Source organism: Sciurus vulgaris (assembly GCF_902686455.1).
Source record: "Sciurus vulgaris genome assembly, chromosome: 9".
Taxonomy (NCBI): Eukaryota; Metazoa; Chordata; class Mammalia; order Rodentia; family Sciuridae; genus Sciurus; species Sciurus vulgaris.
Genome location: NC_136469.1, coordinates 21,206,666 through 21,232,946, shown reverse-complemented (window position 1 = coordinate 21,232,946; position 26,281 = coordinate 21,206,666). Strand labels below are relative to the sequence as shown.

Sequence of the window (26,281 nt, the reverse complement as noted above, 5' to 3'; positions counted from 1 at the left end):
AATAATAATTTATAGCATTCCTCTTATATTAGGGAGAAAAATCTGTCTAACTTTTTTCACATAAAGTAATTCCTGAGAGAAATATGTGGTGGCCTTTTAAGCTAATGTAAAACAAATGAAGACATTTTGGCCCAAACTCTTTCTAATTAAAATATTTGAGGTATGCATTCCCTGTCACCAATCTACCTGTATTTTAAAACTTTTATTCACAAAAGTGATAACTTTGAAAATTTGTAAAGAATAGCAAATATGGTTGTGTATGATTTTTTTTCCTTATTTCAACCAGACATTACCATTTTGAACATTGCCTGCGTTAATAAACCCACATACTCCCACACTCACATGCACAAACACTTACACACATTCACACTCACACATTTTAACCCAATTGTAGTACAAGTTATTAATACAGATGTGTGTTTTTTGCTATTTTGCATATTAACATTTCCTCAGACATTTCCTGGAAATAAGATTTTAATGATGGTAACTAATTTGCCTAAAGGGAATCCACCATTTCAGGTATTCAATTATTATAATGTTGTAATTAATGCACAAGCATTTTTGACTATGTAAGTCTTCAACCACATTTCAAACATTATCTTTTACCATGGTGTACTAGAATTGGGCTTATTTTGTCAGGAAGAGTTGTCCCTCTTCATTTATCTGTTTATGTTATGTATTCATGGATACAACTTACCTATTTATATCAATGTGGGATCATTAATACTTATTTTAGCCTATGGTTTATAATCCATTGTTTTATTTTGGACTCTAATTGTTCCAGATTTTGCATCAGGAGCTCTTTGCTTCAGTGTCTTTTTGATAAGTTCCTCCCTCCCACGACGAGTTCTTCACTTTCAGTCTTGTGTTTCCTCCCTTCCTAACTGTAGCTGCTCCAGGCTCATCTTGCATTTCCCAGTTCCTGGTGCACCCACTTTGCAGGGAACGCTGGTTTCTTTCAATGATGAGAAACCAACACCTGAGATTGCAGGCATTTTGTTACTTCTTTGAAAGAACCGGTGCTCTAAGTGCCATGCCTACAAGCACCCTCCTAACTATCTTACCAGATTAAATAGTTTCAATGATTTCATGCTATTTTTGGATGAAAGTAACCTTATCATAACTTCTGCTTATCTGTGAAGTTGACATTGTATAACCTTTTTCATTGTATTTCAAAATACTGTTGACATTGTATTTCAAAATACTGTTGACATTGTATTTCAAAATACTGTTCTTATGAGAAAATCTGTTTCTTTAATAGTATTTTATGTATCCTCATTCCCTAGCTGTGGTGGAAGAACCTTTCATGTTTTTCCCTTCTTTACAATTAATTACTGAATTGAGGGAGTGATCTGAGTCATCTAGTACTTATTATAATGTACAATGTGATAAGTGATAAATATTGTTAGATTGTATGTGTGTGGCGGGGGAGGGGGTCCTCAGCATTAAATCCTGGGCTGCTCAACCACTGAGCTGCACCCCCAGATCTATTTGATTTTATTTTCATTTTATTTAATTTCATTTCATTATTTCATTCCATTTCATTTCATTTATTTCAGTTCATTTCATTTCAAGACAGGGCTTCACTAAGTTGGCAAGGCTGGCCTTGAGTTTGCAATCTTCCTGCCTCAGCCTCCAGGGTCACCGGAATTACAGGCATGCACCATGGAACCTGGCATATTAGGCATTTTTGCACCATCGTTTATTAGTGATTCTTCATATTGTATCATTTTTGTTTTTTTCTTTATATATTAAGTTCTGCAAGTAATTCTAATAAATTTCTTGAATTTTATTGTTACATACAGTTAAACTGTCTTTTGTATTGGAATATATTTTTAAATTTCATGGGGTAAATCAAACTGATGCTACTTTTTCTTTCTTCAATCCCTCCTTTATTTTCATGTTTTACCTGTTCTTGTGTTTGTTTTGCTCTTTATATTTCACATAGCTACGCGGTGGTCTTATGAATTATCACTATGTTTATCTATTTTCTTATGCTCCTCTCTGACCTATAAATATTTCTCATCAGGGTGTAGATTTTTCTTGTTATAGTATATTCATTTAATAGTATTTTAAATTTATAGTTTGAAGGATTTCTGCTTGTTTATTTTAGAACCAGAATCTGATGATATATCTTTTGCTGGTTTTGTACAAGTAATGCTGAGAGAAGTAAAGCTTTCCCGACTGTTTTGAACACAAATAATGGAATAGCCATTCCAAATGTCTGTTGTGTGTGTGTGTGTGTGTGTGTGTGGTGAACACAGATTGTTCCTTTATTTTCAGTACACGTAAACATGGGCATCTGTATGTGTAGAACCACTTGCCTTCAATGTCACAATAAATTGAAAACTCAGATTAAATCAGAGAATATTAAAATCTTAGATCTGATGTGGCCTTAAATACTATGTAATTAAACCTCCTAAATTACGTTAAGAAGCTGGCCTAGAGTATCTCTGCCAGTTTTCACCCAGCCTATGAGACACATCTCCAGTCCTGAGGCCACTTTTATTTTCTAGACAGCAAGCTTCAGACATTGATCCAACTCTATTTCCTTTCACTTCTCCCAGTAACCCAAGTTATCAAAGGATTATTTGAAATAAATGGGATAGGTTTACTTTCCTTTTCCCTCATTAAGCCTAACTCATATCATGTCCTTTTTTGAATTTTCAGTGTTTGGGGGATTTTTTCAAAGGAATAGCCTCAAAATACATCCAGTAGTTGCTTTTTTCTCAGAATCCTTCAGAGTTTGAGAAGTCCCCAGAATTAAACCCAGTGGCCTAATAACAACAGAGCAACCCAGGAAGTCCACCTCCCTATTTTAGATACTATTCATATTGTAATAGCTAAGCTCTCATTAACTGTTTGCAAAACCACATTTTGGTAGTAATTCTGTTAGTGTTCATAATTCTGCTAAACTTGACTCATCCTGCTCATCCTTCATTACTCAAACAACACATAAGCACCACTCTATGCAAGACACTGTGAAATATTAGTGGCACAAGAAGATTAAGATGGCTTATCTCAATGCTGCTGAAGAGATGGATGTCTAAACCCATGGCTACAGTATAAAACACTTTTGAGTACCCTCTATTAAATACCTGTTGCTTTCATCCATCATTTCTACTGTCCTATTCAGGCCTATTTTATTCACATTTTATACACATTTCCTGTCCATTCATAGAAGTAATAGATAAAAAGGATGGTAAAACAGCTAAACACAAGTCCTTGAGGCACAACATGAAAAAGAACTGTATGCATTCAAATGTACTTGTTAATCCCTGCCCTTCGGGAATGTGTGTTCAGTCAGCTGTGTATGCATCCATTGGTGCTGTTGCATGGCCTGGCTTTCAACCATCTTTCATAAGTGTATCATGATCTGTTCTATGAAAGGCCAAATACCTTGTGCTATTAAATTCTTCTTCCTAATCTACCCAGCTGTAAGCCCTGTCAGAAAGGAGATGAAACTCCTGTGACATAATTTTCATTTATGAGCTCACACTGGCTTCAAGTCGTCACTGCTTTCTCTCTCAAAGGAGGTAAATATCCATGCAGATCACAGAATTAATTCACTTCTCTCTGCTTAGAATTCACTTCTAGTTCCAAGGTACTCGTGTTCTTTCCTACTTCATAATTCTCTTTTAACTTGTAAAGCACATTGCACATTCCCCCTGGGATCTGAGATTTCACTATATTTACCACATCTTTTAATTTTATTCTGGCTGACTCCAGTTAACACAGTTGTCTGAGAACTACCAGGGACTTGGCAGTGATATATCAATAGTCATCAAGAGCTTATGCATGCCAAAGATTAGTCATTTGAAAAATGTATCCCAACTGCAAGATAGGGACAAATTAAAGGTTTAAGCAAATCACTCCTCTATTTCATACTTTGTCTTTGATTGCACAGGTGAGCTTTCTTTCTTGCAAACTTGAAATAATTAAAGGATAGATTAATATGTATATGAATATATCACTTTATATTTACATATTTCAAGCATTAAACCTCATGAAAGATACACACTAATTTTTTTTGAGTTTGAAGAGAAAATTGAAGATCCTTTCCTTCATTCAATAGAGAGTTGTCAAGCATCTGCCCTATTCCATGCACTGTATTCAGAAACATATTCAACCATAACCCTGTTCATGCGGTCTCCTGTGTAAGCAAGTTGTATTTCAAAGAAAATATCCCAGTTACAGATCTTCTAAAGATAGAATTTATACAATAAAGGACTTTGGATAGGAGGATACATTTGAGAGGCATCAACAGGTAGGTAGAGTAAACCGAATAAAATACAAATAGAAAAAATAAGAAGCTATGAGCAAAGTCCATAATAAAGAGCCCAGGGTTTGGGATCACCCTCAGCTCAGGTGTGGGAAACATCAAGGGATGAAAACCAAGTGCAGCTTGGATATTACACAAGGGAATAAAAAGAGCTACAATAATCATATTTATAGTTCACACTTCCTGTGCTCACATTTGTGAGACAAAGCACTTTGCTAATTCTCTTATCCCTTCATTCTTTCTCATGACCCACCTGTGGGGGAGGTTCTATTTTATCCTCATTTTGTAGAAAAGGAAGTTGAATAATTTGTCTAAAATCATAGAGCAGGTAGGCATCTCAATAAGAATTCCAATTTGGATAGAGTGATTCCTGATAGAATTTGTCAAAAAGAACCTAGAGTCTTCATATGTCCTTTGGGAAAAGGAATGCTTAAATTTCAAGAGCACTGTTGCTTATGGATGACTTGCCTTTATTTTGACCTTGATATTTTCATGGATTTTTTTCCTCAAATAGTCACCTCTGTTGCTTCAGTTGGTGGTTTAATTTTCTTACTTCTGATAAGCCCTGACTTCACCATGCCTTGACATCTTCTGCTACTCATCTTGCCTCATTCTTCATGCTCATTCACAGTGACCCCTTTAGATCTCACCTTGGGGTTCTTACCCATAGACCTTCCAAAGTTGCCCTTCTCTACCTCCCATAAACCCAAACCTCCCATCCTTGTGGCATCTTTCCTGAGCTGGCATTATGGGACCAAGGTAGTTGCCCATGACCTCTTGCTCAGAAGAGCTCATTGCTCTGGGCATAACGCTCTGAATTGCCAATTTGAGATTTGTAATAATTCTATCTTTGTATTTGTTGGTGAAGTCCAATAGCATAATAAAGCCTGGGCCTGGGAGTTAGTCTTGACTCACATGCAGTTCTACCCCTCCCCACAATTGGAGGGGTTCTCCAATATCTGCCCAGTCTCTCCATCCCCGTTCCAGCCAGTGACTGCTTCTCACTCCCACTTACCATGGAGCCTTGGAGTTGGTACTGGAGAGCCAGAATCAGGCTGGAACTCTTTGAGACGCTGCACTCACATATCCCCATGCCCAAGGGAATGTGACATGAAATAGTAAACTAAAACCACCAACCACCATGACAGGTTGTTAGGTATACCACCAAGAAAGGAAAAGGCTTGTTTATTGTTTTTTGAATAGAATTCTGCACTTTTATTTTTCACTGAGTTCTTCCAATTCTGTAGTCACACCTTCTGCAAGCAGCATGCAAGAAGAATGAGTCCAGGAGAAGATGGAAACTAGAGTGAACTAAGGAATATAGATCCCTCAAATGAGGTCACCACCTCAGCCCCAGCCCATCATTTCCACAGGGGAATATGGATCTGAAGCTATCATCCCTTCTGATTTTATGTGAAATATCCCAGTTTTTAAAAGGTTAAATTTATCATAACATGATGAAACTCAGACCAGAAAAAGCTGGTTTGGGGACCATTTCTTTGAAACCTGTGAATATGATTTATCATGCATAATATTTTCAATGCTATCTCCCCTACTAGATCTGGCTCTCTGAGAAAATATGCCAAGTTTTTGTGACTTGCTGTTGAATCTCCAGAGTCTAATATAATAGTTGGCAAATGATAGAGGCCCAACATTGTGAAATAAAAACCTAGTCAACTTGACGGAAGGCTGCAACCACCAGAATGCCTAAGCAGCTTGTCCTGATGTTATCAAGTGACTTCTTCAACATGTGTGCACATTTACGCATACATGTGAAAATACTAATATCCTCAGAACTTATCCTTAACACCAGATAATTTTTTCAGTGGTTTTTTAAAATGCAAAGTTGAAAATATAAAGCATCATTTTTCTTCAAAGGGCTTAGATGTTAATACTCCTGAATTCTATGAATTTCTACATGTTGATGTTTAGAATTTTGTGGGAAAAGAAAGATTAATGGGTTAGTCTTTTAAAATCTAACACTTTACCAGGTGGAACAATTTTAAAGTGTATTTATAAGTTTAAAAAATTGGTAAATAGATAATCCACAGGTACCATATATTTTTATTAAAAATGAAGAATTCCAATAACATTTTACATTATGACCCTTTTGAAATTTTTTTTTCCTGAGAAAATACCTTTATTTTCTTTCTTTTTTTTTTTTTATTGTAAACAAATGGGATACATGTTGTTTCTCTGTTTGTACATGGCGTAAAGGCATACCATTTGTGTAATCATAAATTTACATAGAGTAATGTTGTTTGATTCATTCTGTTATTTTTTCCCTTCCCCCCACACCTCCCACCCCTCTTTACCCTCTATACAGTACTTCCTTCCTCCATACTTGCCCCCCTCCCTAACCCTAACTCTAACCCTAACACTAACCCTTCCCTCCCCCCCATTATGTGTCATCCTCCACTTATTAGCGATATCATTCGTCCTTTGGCTTTTTGAGATTGGCTTTCTCACTTAGCATGATATTCTCCAATTTCATCCATTTGCCTGCAAATGCCATAATTTTATCATTCTTTATGGCTGAGTAATATTCCATTGTATATATATACCACAGTTTCTTTATCCACTCATCAATTGAAGGGCATCTAGGTTGGTTCCACAGTCTGGCTATTGTGAATTGAGCAGCTATGAACATTAATGTGGCTGTGTCTCTGTAGTATGCTGATTTTAAGTCCTTTGGGTATAGGCCAAGGAGTGGGATAGCTGGGTCAAATGGCGGGTCCATTCCAAGTTTTCTAAGGAATCTCCACACTGCTTTCCAGAGTGGCTGCACTAATTTGCAGCCCCACCAGCAATGTATGAGTGTACCTTTCTCCCCACATCCTCGCCAACACCTGTTGTTGCTCGTATTCTTGATAATCGCCATTCTAATTGGGGTGAGATGGAATCTTAGGGTGGTTTTGATTTGCATTTCTCTTATTACTAGAGATGTTGAACATTTTTCTATATGTTTGTTGATTGCTTGTAGATCTTCTTCTGTGAAGTGTCTATTCATTTCCTTAGCCCATTTGTCGACTGGATTATTTGAGTTCTTGGAGTAAAGTTTTTTGAGTTCTTTATAGATTCTGGAGATTAGTGCTCTATCTGAAGTATGATTGGCAAAGATATTCTCCCATTCTGTAGGCTCTTTCTTCGCATTGCTGATAGTTTCCTTTGCTGAGAGAAAGCTTTTTAGTTTGAATCTATCCCAGTGGTTGATTCTAGCTTTTATTTCTTGTGCTATGGGAGTCCTGTTAAGGAAGTCTGATCCTAGACCAACAAGGTGAAGATTTGGACCTACTTTTTCTTCTATAATCTGCAGGGTCTCTGGTCTGATTTCGAGGTCCTTAATCCATTTTGAGTTTAGTTTCGTGCATGGTGAGAGATATGGGTTTAGTTTCATTCTGTTGCATATGGATTTCCAATTCTCCCAGCACCATTTGTTGAAGAGGCTATCTTTTCTCCATTGCATATTTTTGGCACCTTTGTCTAGTATGAGAAAATTGTATTTATTTGGGTTTGTGTCCGTGTCCTCTATTCTATACCATTGATCTACCTTTCTATTTTGGTACCAATACCATGCTGTTTTTGTTACTATTGCTTTGTAGTAGAGTTGAAGATCTGGTATTTATTCTAATTAGTTATACATGATAGTAGAATGCTTTGATGCATTTTGATAAGTCAAACATAAATAGAGTATAATTTCTCATTTTTCTGATTGTACATATTGTAGGATCACATTTGTCATACAGTCATATATGTGCATGTGGTAATAATGTCTTTCACTTTACTTCCTTCCTACCCTATACCCCTTCCCCTACCTTCACTCACCTCTACCTAATCTAAAGTAACTTTTCTTCCCTAGCATACTGCACATTGTGAATTAGCATCCACATATCAGAGAAAACATTCTGCCTTTGGTTTTTTGGGTTTGGCTTATTTTGCCTAGCATGAGATTCTTCAAACCCATCCATTTACCAGCAAATGCTATAATTTCTTTCTTCTTTAAAGCTGAGTAATATTCCATCATATATATACACCACATTTTCTTTATCCATTCATCTGTTGAAGGACAGATATGTAGGTTGGTTCCATAGTTTACCTATTGTGAGCTGAGCTGCTATAAAGATTGATGTGTCTGCGCATCATTGTAGTACGCTGATTTTAAGTCCTTTGAGTATAAACCAAGATGTGGTTCAAATGGTGGTTCCATTCCAAGTTTTCTGAAGAATCTCCATACTGCTTTCCATAATGGTTGTACCAATTTGCAGTCCCACCAACGATGTATAAGTCTACCTTTTTCCCCACATCCTCACCAATGTTTATTGTTGCTTATATTCTTGATAATTGTCATTTTGATTAGAGTGAGATGAAATCTTAGAGCAATTTTGATTTTTATTTCTGTAATTGATAGAAATTTTGAACATTTTTTCATACATTTGTTGATCAATTATATATCTTTCTCTGTGAAGTATCTGTTCAGTTCCTTAGCCCATTTATTGATTGGGTTATTTGTTCTTTGGTGTTTTTTGAGTTCCTTATTTATCCTAGAGATTAATGCTTTATCTGAAGTGCATCTGGTAAAGATTTTTTTCCCAATCTGTAGGCTCTCTCTCTTCACATTATTGATTGTTTATTTTGCTGAGAAGAAGCTTTTTAGTTTTAATTCATCCCATTTATTGATTCTTGATTTAACTTCTTGTGCTTTAGGGATCTTGTTAAGGAAGTCAGTTCCTAGGCCAACATGGTGAAGATTTGGTACTACTTTTTCTTCTAGTAGGCGCAGGGTCTCTGTTCTAATGCCTAAGTCGTTGATCCACTTTGACTTGAGTTTCATGCAGGGTGAGAGAGATAAAGGTTTATTTCATTTTGTTACATGTGACTTTTCATTTTTCCCAACACCATTTGTTGAATAGAATATCTTTTCTCCAGCAGATGTTCTTGGCACCTTTGTCTAGTATGAGATAACTGTATTTATGTGGGTTTGTCTCTGTGTCTTCTATTCTGTACCACTGGTTTGTGTGTCTGTTTTGATGCCAGTACTGTGCTGTTTTTATTACTATAGCTCTGTAGTATAGTTTGAGGTCTGGTATTGTGATGTGTTCTGCTTTACTTTTCTTGCTAAGGATTGCTTTGGCTATTCTGGGTCTCTTATTTTTCCAAATGAATTTCATGATTGATTTTTCTAGTTCTATGAAGAATGTCATTGGGATTTCAATAGGAATTACATTAAATTTTTATAATGCTTTTGGTAGTATGGCCATTTTGACAATATTAATTCTGCCTATCCAGGAGCACAGGAGGTCTTTCCATCTTCTAAGATCTTCTTGAATTTCTTTCTTTAGAGTTCTGTAGTTTTCATTGCAGAGGTCTTTAATCTCTTTTGTTAGATTGATTCCCAAGTATTTTTTTTTTAAATTGGGTACTGAGAATGGGGTAGTTTTCCTAATTTCTCTTTCAGTGGATTCATTACTGATGTATAGTAACACATTCAATTTATAGGTATTGATTTTATATCCTGCTACTTTGCTGAATTCTTTTACCAGTTCTAGAAGTTTTCTGGTGGAATTTTTTTGTATCTTCTAAATATAGAATCATGTCATTGACAAATAGTGGATAGTTTGAGTTCTTCTTTACCTATTTGTATACCTTTAATTTCTTTCTTCTCTCTAATTGCTCTGGCTAGAGTTTCAAGGACAATATTGAATAAAAGTGGTGAAAGAGGGCATCCTTGCATTATGACATTTTTTAATGACTGGTCTTATCAGAAATCTATATTTTTCCTTAAAAAATCAGTCAATGAATTATGATGGACACAACAGAGCAGTGTGGGCCTTCGAGGCATGATCTGGACACATTCATGATTTTGTGCTTATTTGATTGCACAGCCTTTAGCAAGTCACTTAAAATAGCAGAGCGTCAGTTTCTTTTTTAGTAAAATAAATATTATCTAAACATTGTTAAAGGGTCTTCCAGTTCTAAACATCAGTTGTGATGTTCAAGGAAATGCTAAATTTTTAACATTAAGTCTATGTTTATTGTTCTTAAAACAATGAACAAAATAAATTATCTTACCTTCCTGAAGCATAATTGTTTTTAGCAGAGAGACGTTTAAAAATAACACAACAGGGCATTATATAACATGTTGATGGTGACAGATGCTTTGGGAAAAATACAGAGTAAACATGAGAGTTTTGGAGCCATGATGTGGGCCAGTGATTGCCCATTAGTAGAATAGTCAAGGTAGGCTTTGTTTGAAAGTTGGCATTTTCAGCAGAGAAACCAAGAGGTGAGTAAGTGAGCCACGTAGACATCTTGGTGAATGATGTATTGGATATAGAAAACAGCTTGTGCACACATGTTCCTGCCATATTCAGGAAACAACAAGAAAGCCTGTTTGGTTTGAATAAGAACATGAAGGTGAGAGAGAAGAAGATGAAGTTAGGAGGTAGTTTAGGGGAACAACCATGTAGGACTCTTGTAGAGATGTTGGCTTTTACTCCAAGAAAAATGGGGAGTAATTGGAGGACTTGGAGCAGAAGATTAACCCAATTTAACTTCAATATTAACACCCAGCCTATTGTGTTGAGAGACTGTAGATGGAAATGGTAAAATCTCAGGCATGGACCAGTTAGAAAGCGAATGTAGTGTAGGTAAGCCCAAGAGGGCCATGGCCTCAGAACGAGGTGGTGAGATCTGTGCTTATTTTGAGGGTGATTCCAAGCCAGTTTTTCTGATGGTTTGGGTAGGTAAGTGAGAGAGAAGGAATCAAGGACAACTCAACAATTTTTGACTGGCACATGGAAGGAAGAGATGGCTACATATTAGTTGGAGAAGACTCTGAACAGAGAAGGCCTTATAAGAAGCAACTTAGAAACTCATTAGGAACAGGTTAACTTTGACACAGAGATCTCAACTATCCAGCTAGGTTTAAAAATCTGTAGTTTCTGAGAAATGTTCAAGCTAAAGATATTGATTTAGAAATTCTTAACCAATAGATGGTAATTAAAGCCAAGAAGTTGAATAATATCAATAAATGATTAGATATACATAGAAAAGGTAAATCACCTATAGATTATACCTGGTAATATCTCAATGTTAAAAAAGTCAGAAAGAAATGGAGGAACCATCAATTATTTGAATAAGGAACATCCAGTGTGGTCGGAGGAACAACAAGAAAAATTATATCCTGAAAAGCAGGGTTAGATGGGGGAGTTAAAAGAAACCCGAGGGGTGAACTTTGGATTTAGCACTGTGGGAGTCTGGTGACATTGACAGGAGTGGCTTCAAACCCCGGGGGAATGAGCTGAGAGGAAGACAACGAAAAGGAACCTGAGACAACAGGTAGGGGCAACTCATTTGAGAAGTTTGATAGTGAAAGAGAACAGAGATAGGGTAGAAGTTATGGAGGGAAATAGGGTCCACACAGAGTTGTTTTTAGAGATATGGAGATAACAGTCTGCTGATGGGAAGGATCCAATGGAAAAAAGTATATATGGAATAATGTAGGAAGAGGGGCAGAATTGAAGGAGTCATGCTTTTAAGCATGTGAGAAGGGCTGGTCCCAGCTACAGAGCAAGTAGTGCATTGTCAGGAGCAGGAGAGAAGCAGGGGCATAAAGGACCAATGCCGGCAGGTAGGCAGATGCAGGACAGAGTTACTTCCATTTTTCTTAACATAGAACCTAATATATATAGGTTGCTTACGGTATGCTAAATACTGTTTGGAAATTACTGCCTTATTAACTCATTTGATGATCACAGCACTCATAGGAGTAGTTCCATACAATTAATGGACAGGAGGGAGCAATAAAGTCCCCTGTGCCCTGCCATCCCTACTCCAGTGGCAGCCCGGATCCTGACCCTGGTGGTCTGGCTTCAGAGCCAGCGCTTCTGACTGCCCCTCTTCTTCCAAGGGAGGGGGGAAAGCTTCTTTTATGGGGAGTACTGGGGATTGAACTCAAGGGCACTCGACCACTAAGCTACATCCCCAGCTCAATTTTGTATTTTATTTAGAGACAGGGTTTCACTGAGTTGCTTAGCATCTCACTTTTGCTGAGGCTGACTTTGAACTCGCAATCCTCCTGCCTCAGCCTCCCGAGCCACTGGGATTACAGGCGTGGGCCACCGCACCTGGCAAAAAAGAAAAGAAAAAAAAAAAAAAAACTTCTTTGATCTTCCTCCTTACAAAACACCTTTGCTATCACCTTTTTAACAAGATGTTAAATTTTACCGGGCATGGACTTATGATACTCTACAATAATGTCATGAAAATCAGTTCCCTGGGTACCTGCTGAAGTTTACTATAGAATTGTATGCATGCATTAAGATTCATAATTACTCTTGAAAAATTGCTTTGCTTTCTCATAAACATGGGAATGCTCATGGCCACAGAGAAATGGGGATAGTTGGAAAACAAGGGACATGATGCATCCCTCTGGGGGACTTTGGCAACCTAAGAAATGTATTGTGCATGTTCAGTTACTTGCCTACCTATTAAACATTTAAAAATTAAATCTATGCACAAGAATTTCTATTGTATTTGTAGGAATAAAAAAAATATGGTGCACTGTATCCCCCTGGTCTTGAACATTATTGGGAAAATATTGCTTTCCCTTCTTCACTTTATAGTGGAAATGTAGCCATCTGTCGTCCTCTGGCTGCCTGTACTTCAGTTCTATCAGGTTCTTATCCACTGCCTCTCTGTTCCAACCTCAGATGCTACGTGGTATTTAAATGACAAGAGCTATCTGGTGCAGCTATATTGGTGACTTCCAGTTGCTCTGTAACTTGTGACCCACAGTTTATTCTCCAATACCCAGCCTGTTTGTGGGCCAGAGTCCTGAGGTTACAGTTTATTTAAGGTCCACAGGAAAAATAAGCCCAACGAATGTGAATCTTGACTCCTCCTGGCCCAGCACAACCTGAATTCAAAGCTTTTGTGCTCCAACAAATATAGAGCTTGTTTGATTAATGGATTTAGTTCCTGGAAACTGTCTTAGCAGAATTTACTAAAGGCTTTCAACTTTGTGCTACAAAATGAGGAGTTCAACCAGGATATCACTTGATGCATTTCCTTTACAATTTTTCTAAGAGCAAGACTGGAAAGTTTTATGACAATGTGTTTTCAGACTGGCAGGGTTTAAACCAACAAGGCGCCCTTGACATGAGGAAAGGTCGTCTCTGTTTTTCTCATTGCAGTCTATCTTGGGTTGAGCAGTGCACTCATTTATAATCCATCTGTAAGGTACCAAGAGCAGCCATGTACCCCCATAGACAGTACAATGATTTTAAGATACAACTTTGTCCTTTGTATGAGACTCTTGTGGCCTCTGTAGTAGAGTCAAAGGAAGCACAGCATTCCTTTGACTGCGCTGCCTCCTCCCTGGGCTACCACAGCCCTTTTGCCACTTGCCGGCCTGATGTCCATTCTTTCTAGGTCTGTCCTTGCTTTTTAGCTTGGGCTCTTTTCATACATATCTGCAGCATTCTCCTTCTGCTCACGCCTAGCCCTGTCCATCCTATTCCTATGTAGTTACTGTCCACACCTCATTTTCTGTCTGGTTCCCTTGATGACGTGCTCAACACCGGCTTCCATTTCATTCCTGCTTTCTCTGAGTTCTTGAGTCCTTGAGTCTCCCTTCCAGTGTCCCTTATGGCACCCTCTGCTCAATTTCTGGCATCTACTTATGAGACTTGGCATCGCCCTTCCAGGCACCTACCCAGACCCTCTTCTCACAGAGCCTCACTCTGTGGTGTGACCTCACCACCTTTCCTGAGATTTCTCCCCACGTGGCTTCCTTTGAGGGACCAGCAGATGCCACATGCGTGAGTGTGGACTTGATAGACCAGTGGTCTTGCCTTCAAACTCTGAGTCTTTGCAACTTGTTCTCTGACCCTCCCCGCTGCTTTGGTACTTGTTCCACCCCTTAAGTTGTAGGTATGACTTTCCAGATCATCTTCCCTGCTATTTAAGTGACTCAAGGGTAGGGGCGTGAGTTCCCCACATCAGTCCCACCATAGGACCTCATAAGTGAGACATTCGGTTTGTCCAGTGAATGACTTTCTCATGATGGCAGTGTAAGAGAAAGGAGCTGGATGCTATGGTTTGAATCTCGAATGTTTCCAAAGGTCCAGCGGGAAGTCCTTAAGTCACTGGGGCTGTGCCCTTGAAGGGGATGGTAGACATCTGGTCTCTTCTCTTTCTGGATATGAGATGAGTTGTTTTCTCTGCCACACACTCCCTGTCATTGTCATCTGGCAGGCCCACCAGAAGTCCAGAGCGATGGATCTGCCTGATCTTGACTGGAACCTCCAAATTATGAGCCAAAATAATCTTTTTCTCTCTATAAGTCAGTTACCTGAGGTATTTTATTGTAGTAATGCAAAGCTAATGAAAGCAGTGGGCTCTCATTTGTTAAAATAGATGAATGCACGTTGTTTTTTCAGTTCCCAGGAGACTTGAAGCAGGAGATGGAACATGAGGATAGGGAAAAGGGCAGGAGAGCTTGGCGGAAGGGGTTCTGAGTGAGCAGCAGAATGTTCAAAGCAGCCAAGCCCAGCAAGTGCTTTCCTTTCCCTGATCACTGGTGTGTACTTAGCATAGTTTCTGTGTTCCATTTCCCTGGAGATGTCTGAGTATTCAGAGACCTCCTATGTGCAGGTATCTAGCATCTATGACCAAAGGTGGGCCCAGGCATTATACCCACACAAAGAAGTTTAGCTCTAAACTATCTACGGAGGAAGTCGTATCAGTAATTGACCCTTCTGTGTTCACATTCATGAATTTTACAGTGATTTTTCACGTTGTAAAATTATACCTGCAAGAGAGGGCTGTCACTCAGAGCGGCACTTACATCTCTGGGTAAATATAAGGCATAGACTCTTTCGTCAGAAGAACTCCCCCCTCCCCAGCCCTCAGACATGAACGTTTGTCATTCTGTGCTGACCAGGGTTTGGATGTACTGTAAAACCCCTTCAGCTGTGGATCTGGTCTGTGTCCACCTCAGGACATTGGGAACATTCTCAACCTCCTCTAAGGCATTTCTAATGATGACTTCACAGTTCATCATCCCCTTACCCAGGTGAATCTTCTGAGCTGGAAGCATTGCTTCTCCTATCTCTTTACATAAAGCCTAACGGATGTGCGATCTTTCAGCTTTTCTTCTTCGTATGTCTGAAAAGTTGTGATAACAAAAATAACAAGCTTTTGTGGAGTTAATTATTTTAAATGAGGAAAGAAGATCAAACACCTGAGAAGAAAATGGCTTAGAAATTGGAAAGAAAGTATTACGCTCTGCTACAGTTGGTTGATATTTGGCTCTTTTATTTTTCTCCTGAGCAATGTAAGAGCCATTGAGCTCAGAGGACGGGAACATCCTGTACAGAAAATAGATGGTGTGTGGAGGAGAAGAGGGGGCACCCGGCAGTCATTCTTTGAATCCTTCAGCGAGCTTCACTTGAATATGTTCGAGCAGCAAGGAAAGGGCTGGAAAACAGAGCTACTTGGATGACTTCCAACTCCCTTTACAAAGCTCAGGAAGAGCTCAGCTAAGCCACATGCATTTTATGTTTTCCTGAGGAAAGACTAGGCTTGTTGGTCTCAGGGTTAAGGAGTCTCAGCAAGTTTTTATAGAGACACTAAAACATTCTCTTCATATTTTCCTCTGTCACTGAAAGGAGCCCAGGGGAGAGAATCACATTTAAGTGCCAGCCAGGCCGATGAGCTGTGTGAGAGGTGTCAGTGAGGGGCAGTCCCGTGGTGTGTGCGCCTTTAGCTGCCACATCACAAAAGCCTGTGTGTGTGTACACACATAGGCACAGAGTCTTGGCTGAAACTGGAAGAGACTAAACTCACAAGTGCGGGCGAATATGTGTTCCACAATTCCTGACTTGGATGAGATGATGCAAAATGAACACCATCTTCATCCTTACCAAAAAATGTCATGACCTGTTCACGTGTGACAGTACAGCAGGAAGCATCCAGACGTGAGGGACATGTCACAGCAGTCTCAAGACTCTGGAGAGCTGGTGCTTTCTGCTTTCCCCAAAATGGTTTTTAAAGAGAAGCTGCAGCATTTGGGGTTCTTTGTGCGCATGATTTGGAATGTTCGCTGGAGCAAGAAGACCATTTATGAACCGACTTCAGCTTCCTTGGCCTGTCAGACCCCATTGTGTTTATTTCAAAACCTTGAGATTTTAAACTCGTGAATGTTGCCAGAGAAGAAAATCTGTAGTTGTTGTAATTGGCATGTGTTGGTGCAGTTTTCTTTTATGCTGTTTCTTTATCTAGAAAATTCTCATCTTTGCCTTGCTCATTTGCAGGAGACTTCTCCATAGGAGGCATCGTACTGTCTGGGAGACATTTTATCTTGCTCACATACATGTAATTTTCTCATTCACAATTAATGTTGTCCTCTGTTGTCATTTTCCTTAAACTTTAGCCATAAAAGTGTATATAATTATGCCAGATGGATGCCAAAATATTACTTATATCAGGAGTATCTAACATTGTTTATAGGTTTAGAATATCAGTTGGAATTTCTTTTTTCCAGGTTTTTACCCCTATTCTAGTAGGAATAGAAATCAGAATCAGTTGTGCTCTCTCTCTCCTCTCTCTCTCTCTGTCTCTCTCTCTTTCTTTCTCCCTCTCCCTTTCCCTTTGGTTATCCGATGGCAATTTGTGATCAAGTGTCAACTGGCTAGAGGAGCATGATGATGAATTTAGGAGTGAGGGAAGAAATCATCCTAATGCTATCAAGGAAGTCTGTGAAGCTTCCTCTTTTAAAGACCTTCAAGAAAATCCAATGGCTCTGTTTATTTTGAATTGTCAGTGAATATTTTTCAAGGGGAAAATACTGGGCACCTAAGTTAATGTTTTAATTTTCAAACTAGAAGGAGCATGTCCCATTCATAATCAAGTTACTGCCCTCCAGACACAGGACAGTATGATGCTAGGTGCTTCAATAAAGGATCATGTTGTTCGGGGACTACGCAAGTGTCCAAAACAGTGGCAATCACTTACTTGAATGGAATGAGTAACCAAGTACTTCTCCTTCAGCCTGATAAAGCAGCGCCACCTACCGCACAAAAGCCTGATTTTATGCTGAAGCAGTTTTTAGTAGAAACTGATCCCTACAGAGCCAAGCACACACACACACACAAATTGGTCCAGAGGGGCTGGAGTCGTGGCTCAGTGGTAGAGCACTTGCCTAGCACGCGTAAGGCACTGGGTTCCATCCTCAGCACCACATAAAAATAAATAATAAAAATATAGTGTCCATCTCAATTAAAAAAAGAAAGTTGGTCCACAGTCTGTCCACAGTCTGTTATCTTTTAACATCTAATCTGGGTCAGTTTGTTAAAGTTTTTTTCCCTGCCGTGTCTCTCTGTGTGTGTCTTAGTGTCCTCATTCATTCAGGAAGCAACATTAGAGAGAGTGAGAGAGAGAATGGGAGATACAAGAATGCAAACAGGAAAAACATAAAAATGCAGGCTGTTCCTCCTTGGTGTCCACTGATGTCTTTTCTTCTGAAAATAAATGATGGAACTCTCATGTTCCATTTTACACGTACGGTCACTTAAGAATTAATGGTCAGTGTTTGTCTGAATTGAAGTATTGTTCATATTCCATCCTAGGTTCCATAAGAGTATGTTCTTTATTAAATGGTTACAGATTTAATAGGCATTTGTTGAATTCCCCATTCTCTGCTGGTTGTCATTCCTAGAATAACATGAAATCTATGAGGTTTTAGCAATAGTCACCCCTATTGTTCCTAATATACTTTATATTATGGCATCACACAGCCGTTTCCATAGAGTGTTAATAAGAGCACATCTTTTTATTAAGTTGGAGTCATTAATTATCCTTCAACTACTTTGGTTTATTTCATCTAGTCTATTATGCCATAACATAAAATAAGTAAGTGGCAGTAGACATGGCACATCAGCGATGGCAATTCTTTTCATTGTTCCCTGTAACTCTTTCAAGGTCTTAACTGGTTATCGACCACACACATCACCCATGATGACGCTTCTCCTTTTGTGCTGAGAAGATCATATCATCTCAAATCCTGTTCCATAATTAATTTTGCAGCATGTGCTCCTTCCTATTAAATTGTATTTGTCATCCTGGTGTTAATTTATTTATATGTTAATGGGATGTCACACAGCCCCAAATTTATATTTGACAATTGTCAGGACTTTGTTCTCCAAACAAATTGAAATAGAATATAACTGGTCTTTACATCATAGACCAAAGTCATGATTGCATAATTGAACCATGTTAGAAGTAGAGACCTACAAATAGTACAGATGGTTTCAGTTTTGATCCATACTTGAAGAAGAGATGCTTGAATCCCTAATAGTGTCAAAACTTGACCTTCTCATACTTGTGTACATGTTGAGAAACTTTGGTTATGTTTATTGTAACTTTACTCATTCAACTCAAATGCAAGCATCTGCTCCATGCTGGTCACTGTGCTGGGTTCTCAGGATTCAGTGATTACATGTAAATTCCTTCTGTGTGAACTCGCTTTCTTGTAGAGGAAAACAGTGTGCAAGTGGTCCCAGCTGGAAGGGCAGGAAGCTGTGGGCACGAGAGGAAGTGAACTCCACCCAGACTCCAGGGGCATGGGCAGGGGAGGAGGGGGAGCCCGGATTACAATTTAAGGGGGGAAAAAGTACTTGTCAGGCCAGTAAGTACAGAAAGTGTTCTAGGAGAGGACAAGGGTTTTGCAAAATCACAGAAGGGAGAGTCGTGCATGTTTAGGAGAATGTGTTTTTCAGTTCACTAGGGACTCAAGACAGCATCTGAAGCTCTTAGAGGTGGGCTTGGGCAGGTAGGCAGAGATAATGGGGGTGCGGGTCTATGATGAGTTTGGACTCTTTTAGTGATTTGTTTTGAAGTAAGGAGGCAAGAGCGAGTGATGGAATTAACTTCAAACTGACTAGAAAGCTCCTTGCAACACTGTAAAGAGGGGATTTGAGCAGACTGGCTGGAGGAAGGGGGAGCAGTTAGAGAGTGATCAGGGGAGGGTAAGGATTAATGTAGACGAGAGGGGGCAAGGGGCAGATGAATCTCTGTTACATATTTCATAGCTAATTGAATGGCCAACTAACTGTGAAGGCTGCAGAAGAAGTCTAGTAAAATTCCTATTTCCCACAAAGGAAGAGTCTGGTGGCACCTTCCACTAAGATACTAGCAGTGCCCAAGTTAGAGATGAGCAGACAGCAAAGGAAGCCAGTACCTCCAATGAGGGAGATCCAAAGGGTGGCTGGTATAGACTTTTGGAGTTCAGGGGGGCAGTCACTAGATTTAATCTTTAAAATTTTTATAAGTCCTTAATAGTCTGTTCTACTTTGCTGAAAGAATCGTAAATGGGCTGTGTACACCGAGACCTTCCGTCACAAATCCACTGTTCTTGCTCCCTGCAGAGGACTGGTATGAGCAGCTGAGCCCCCTGGTCCTCACCCTGAAGGACTGCATGGGAGAAGTGGTGAGCAGAGCCAAGCAGTCGCTGACCTTCGTGCTGCTCCAGGAGCTGGCCTGCAGCTTGCCCCAGTGCCTGACGCTCACTCTGCGAAGAGACGTCGTCTTCAGCCAAGCCGTAGGTGCCCGCTTTGTTCCCACAGAGCTGGGCCACGCATCCACATCCTCTTTTGGATGAGGATAGAATTCTTCCTTCAGCAGTTTTATTTTTAAACATCCTTTTCTTAAGACGTGGGCACCAGGTTTTGTTTTTTGTTTTTGTTTTTTTTTTTTTCTTGTGAGAGCTATGTGCAGAAACTCACACGGACGCAGCTGCTGAAACCTTCGGTATTTCTTTCTGAAGAGAGATGGCCAAGTCTCTGAATTGTCCATTCCACTGGCCAAGGCCTGGAGTCTGTGAAGAAAGGGGGACCCACCCTTGTGTTGCATCCTGGGGTCTACTGACCTGTCAGGAAAGGGACCTCTCTCTGCTAGGACTGGGCAAAGGGGATCTCTTTCCAAGTTTCCCTATAAATCCAAGGACAGGGTTTCACAATAATCCTTATTTTTTTATTATTTATTTTTAATTTAGCTTTTAATTTTTTACAAAGTGCATTTTGATTCATTGTACACAAATAGAGTACATCTTCTCATTTCTATGGTAGTACACAATGTAGATTCACATCATTTGTGTAATCATACATGTACATAGGGTAATGGTGTCTGCCTCGTTCCACCATTTTTCATAGCCCCCTCCCTCTCATTTCCTTCTACATATTCTAAAGTTCCTCCATTCTTTTCTCATTCCCCACCCCCATTATATATCATTCTCCACTTATCAGGGAAAACATTCAGGCATAAAGAATAATAATATTATGGCAATTGCAAATAAATGGATGGAATTGGAGAATATCATGCTAAGTGAAATAAGCCACGCCCAAAAAACCAAAGGCCTAATGTTTTCCCTTATTTTGTTTATAAAATAAGTTTTCAGGGCAGTAAGGCTTGAACTGGAAGTTTGCCAGGACTAGCTCTTTTGCCTACAGGACCCCACTACTCCACCATGCTGGTGCCTCTCTTTTTCCCACCTGCCTGCACCCCCAGGGTTGAGTTTACAGACAGAACACATGCAGGGAGGAGACAAAAGGACTCCCTTTGTAAGCATTTCATGCAATGGGAGTATTTTAACCAAACTGCCTCTGTCCACTATTAAACAATCTCATGGCCAATGGAGCTAACCACGTGTCAGGAAGTATGCTCTACTTAATATATAGTTCTTGTGTCCTTTCAATGACTCTGTAAATAAGTGCCATTGCCTCTATTCTGTATGTAGAAATCATAATTAACATGCTTTGGAAGTGCTCAGTAATTTTTGGTGGTTTCATTGGTAGAAATCTTAGACATCCATTTGAAGATAAAGCCCAAACTTTGCAAAGGCCATGTACTTTTTTTTTTTTTTTTTACCCTTTTGCTATCCTATCTTCCCCAAGTCTTTTATACACAGCCTAGCTGGATCAAAGACTGCCAACTTATTTTAATATGTATGGATGAAGACTTGTAACTTTGTTGCTTATACTTGAGAATTTTTAATTAAATCTGTGATGTCTCAAAAGTCTAAAAATATTTAAAAATTGAACTGATAAGCTTGCTGACCCCAGTACATTTCTTCAATGATTTTCTTTTTTAGCTTGCTGGATTGGTTTGTGGTTTTATCATCAAATTACACACGAGTTTGCATGACCCCAATTTCCTGCAGCAGCTTCACACGGTGGGGTTGATTGTCCAATATGAAGGACTGCTGAGTACCTACAGTGAGTACTGCTCAGAACATGTTGCCATTCTATCCCTTTCCATAATATTTAACCATCAACTTCTCAGGGAAGTGTAAAAACAAGACGTAAATCTTTATTGTACCAAATATTACAAGAATAATGCACCTTTTAGTTTTTGCAGTCTTTCACCTTGTAACTTACTTTGACTTCCCATTATGTTTTGAAAATTAAATTATAGATTATTTCAGAATAGACTCTGGAAAAGCCTTCTAGCTTTTTTTTTTTTTTTTTAATATGAAAGGCTCCTTGCCCACATATTTTCAATGAGTAGATTTGAAAATCCCAATACTAATGTCTAGAATTACACTATTCACTACTGGAGGCTCCTGTGGACATGGAACCCTTGAAATAGGCCTACTCCAAATCAATATATTCTAGATGTACATCCCAGTTTCAAAGATTAGTAAAGAAGGGAATTTTATATTAGTTATTAATAATTCTATATTGATTTATAGTTGCAATGGCCTTTGGGATATATTGGGTTAAGTAAAATATATTATTAAAATTATTGTTTCCTTTTTAAATTTTACTCACTTATAAATATGACTAAATTAAAATCTATAATTCTATTTGTAATATTATGTTTTTATTGGACAGAGATGATCTAGAATCCTATTTAACTATCTCTTTCTTAGGCTTTATTAGTTAGTATATAGAGATACAAACCTATCAGGAGCCTCGGTCAGTGGTGGTCAGTTCAGTGATCTCTGCTTACAGAAATCAGATATCAGTCCTGCCAATAAAATGGTGTCTAAACGAGTTACAATCTCTCCAGCCTCCAAGTAAAAGTGTGTGACCTTCTTTCCTCAAAGGATACATTGCCTTCCAGAAAGTTCATTGGAACAGTTCTTATTTCTCTGATGAAAACCTTCAGCATGTGAGGACCAACCAGTGGAATAGATGTACCACATTCAGAAACTCTTTCTCTAAATTGTTAGAACAAATTCCAGCAGGGAGGGGTAGTAGCTCCTGACCTTTCCTTTATATGTGTGTTTGTAAAGAGGCACCTTTTTCTTTGTTTAGGTGATGAAATTGGAATGCTAGAGGACATGGCTGTTGGCATTTCTGACTTGAAGAAAGTAGCATTTAAAATAATAGAAGCCAAATCCAATGATGTCTTGCCAGTTATAACAGGAAGACGGTGAGTGTGACCATTTCTGACAGGCTGTGCTTTGTTAGTTATATTGTATTTATTCCTGGCAAAAGAGCCTTGGAGAATTCAGGTTTGTTTGAGTTTGGTTTTCCTTTGTTATCTTTTCTTTTTTGGTGAGAAGTAAGTACCTGTGATGTGACAGGGTAAGATCTTGAAAAACTTGTAGAGTCTTAAATGTTTGTAAATTGTAGTCAGGTGAGTCTGGTAATGCTCCTCCATGAAATGTGAGAAATTTACAATAATATCATGCATGTAAAGAACATTTTTCTCTTTATAGCTATCTAGTCTAAAGCTCTGGATGTTTTTACTTTTGCGGGAATCATTCAGTTAATAGCTCCATAATTCTTGAGATGACTTTAAATTAAATTCAGTTAAAAGCAGCAACATTTTAGGGAAGATATATTCTTATGGCAGGGGCGTATACCACCATTTTTCTTAATTATTTTTGACAATTCATTCTCAGGCTGTGAAATTTCCGAGAAATGTTTTAAATATATAGCTTTGAAGGTCAGTATATGATGGGCAAAGTATCAGAAATAATTAAGAAAAATGAATGTGTATAAAATAGACCTCTGATAGAAAACTTATATCCTGTAGTTAAGTTGTTGCAATCAGAATTCCTCCAACTTTCAACTATTCTAGTGTTAGCCATTTTAAGTGCTGAATGAGGTTATTTAAAGATTAAAACATTCTCTGATCATAATGAAAATGTGAATGTATAAAAGGAAGAACACCTTTCAAGCTGGAAAAAAATGAAGAAGAGGTGAAGTCTAAAAAACAAAAACAAAATACATTCATCTTCCTATCTGTGATAAACATATAATATTTGTTTGAAGGATGTGGAGAGCCACATGGTTGAATGAAAGGTGACTGTTTTGCACATAAAGAGAGGAAAACAAACAAACCAACCCTCATCCTCATAAAACTGAACATCTCATTTGAAGATTATGCTTCATTTGCTTTTCATTGGAAGAAAAAGGAATAAAATTGCTCATATACACACTGGGAAGTACTACAGCTCTGTCTATTACTGTGAAGTTTACTGTCAAAAGTGAGAACCTGATATTTTTCTCACAATTTATAAGGGGTGCTTACCAGAGCATTTGCAAATCAAGTGCAGGAGACTTTTTCTGAGGAAATTCCTCAAGTAGTACCTAAGTTCTCATGTCGTCATAAAGAGGGAACAGGATTTCCAGAAGGGCAACGTGAGCAGTTTGGCAGAGTCATCTCAAACCACCAGGTTAGGACTAAGGGACTCCATCAAAGGCATACGACGATTTTAGAAGCAGTTATTCCTGAAAGCCAGGGAACACTGGACAGCAGCCGTGGGGATTTGTGGTGCTTTTCCTGAGGGCTGCTCCCACCAAGCAGAACTGTCCTCACAGGTCTCCCAGGACAAAGCTCCTCACTAACCCTTGCAACTTCACTGTCCAGGGGACCGACCTGATTTGCCCTGGAGAGCAGGAAAAGCCACAGTCCTGAAAGTTGTCAGAAATTTAGACGGTGATTTAGACAATTCCATTCACAGCAGAATCAGAAAGAATAAATAGGAATAAATTTAACATGTTGTCTAGGAAGAGTATGCCAAACACACAAAATAGTTGCTGAGAGGAATTAATAGGATCCAATAAATGAAGAGACAGTCTGTGTTCATGCGTTGGAAGACTCAATATTGTTTAGATGGCACTTCTCCACAAATGGATCTATAGATTTAGTACAATTTCTGTCTAAATCTCAGTAGTCTTTTTTGCAGAAATTGGAAGGCTAAACCTAAAATTTTAAGTAAATGAAAAGGACCTAGAATACTCCCCAAAATTTGTATGAAGGATTTATATTTTCTGGTTTCAAAATTTGTGATAATACTACAATATCAAAACAATATAGTACTGGTCTAAGTATGCATATACATAGGTCATCAGAACAGAATTTAGAGTTCAGAAATAAATTCTCATATTTAAAGTCAATTGATTTTCAACAAATATAACTTAACGATGAGTACAGAATCTTTTTGAAAAATGATGCTGTGGCAATTGGTTATCTATATGCAAATAGAAGAATTTAGACCCACATACAAAAATTAATTCATATAGATCTAAATATAAGCTAAAACCATGAAACTTCTAGGGAAAACATTTATAAGTTATGTTAGATAATGAGTTCTTTGGACACAAAAATCAAGATACATAAAAGAAAATGTGGATAATAGGATTTTATCAAAATTGTAAACTTTTAAGCATCAAAAACATTATTAAGTGAATGTAAATATAAGTCACAGATTGAGACAAAAACATGCAAATCATATATTGAAAAGAGCTTGCTCCTGGAACATCTAAAGAAGGCTTGCATCTAAATAACAATGAAAAAAAAAAAAAAGAGACCCTAATTTAGAAATGGGCAAAAACCTGAATACTTTACCAAATACATCTTATAAGTGACTTATAAGCACATGAAAGCATATTTAACATCATAATCATTAGGAGAATGAAATTAAAACCACAGTTAAATACCAGTTTACTCACACTAGAATCATCATAATCAAAAAGTCAGAAAAAAATAAGTGTTGGCAAAGACATGGAAAGCCTAGAACTTTCGTATTTATTGGTGGAAATGTAAAACAGTACACAATTTTGGAAATAGGCAGTTTCTTATTAAGTTAAATATGAACTCTTAGGTGTATATACTCATGAGAAAATAAGGTGCTCAAACAAAAAACTTTTTCTGGAATGTTCACAGCAGCATTATTCCTAGTAACCAAAATCATGAAAAAAATCCAAATTTCTGTCAACTCATGACAGCATAGGCAAATTGTCTTATAGTATATCTATAAAGTAGAATGCTAGTCATAATAGGAAACAGACTGCTGGTACGAACTATGATACAAGTAACATCAAGAACGTTATGTGAAGTGAAAAAGACAGGCAGAAAAGTCTACCCATTGTATGAAACCATTCGTATGAAATAAGCAGAAAAGTAAAGTCTGTAGAGACTTCCTGAGGCTGGCGATGGGAGGGGATTGACAGGCATGAAAGATCTTTTTAAGGTGATGGAAATGTTCTAAAACTGGATTATGGTTATGGTTGTACCACTCAGTAAACTTGTTAAAACTCTGGATTATACCATTAAATAGATGCATTTATGTCAATTATATCTGAAGGTAATACAAAGTTATCACAGAGAAATTATGTAAAACATGTCACCTTCCAGAGCAGCTTTTACATGTGCACTGACTCATTGATTCTTAAATATTCTTGAAAGATGTGAAATAAACCTCAGCCCTCTGTTAGCCAGGCTTATTGTAAGAAGGGCAGAGAGCAATTAAACAAAGAGCAATAATGTGTCCATCTGAGGGTAATGTTGACACCTATGTTTGCTGTACTGATGGTGCTTCCCAATTTTCTTCCATAGCTAAAAAGTCTTTGCAAGTCTATTTGCAATTCACACTGTATCCAAATATCAGGAGCTTTAAAGTATACAAGGACCTACTCTTGCTAAACATATTTGATGAATACTGATTTCAATTTTCAACTTTAAACATTAAGAGTTATTTTTAAA

At 38.2% G+C, this 26,281-nt stretch overlaps 1 protein-coding gene across 9 annotated transcripts in view; it reads left to right on the top strand.

Moving 5' to 3' along the window:
- INPP4B (inositol polyphosphate-4-phosphatase type II B) overlaps positions 1–26,281 on the top strand; it is a 781,666-nt gene that overhangs the window by 679,115 nt on the left and 76,270 nt on the right. For all 9 annotated transcript variants that reach the window (XM_079154820.1, XM_079154821.1, XM_079154817.1 and 6 more), the window contains 3 exons: positions 19,711–19,883; positions 21,432–21,555; positions 22,600–22,717. In XM_079154820.1, the coding sequence (XP_079010946.1) occupies positions 19,711–19,883; positions 21,432–21,555; positions 22,600–22,717 (415 nt within the window). The remainder of the gene's footprint in view (positions 1–19,710; positions 19,884–21,431; positions 21,556–22,599; positions 22,718–26,281) is intronic.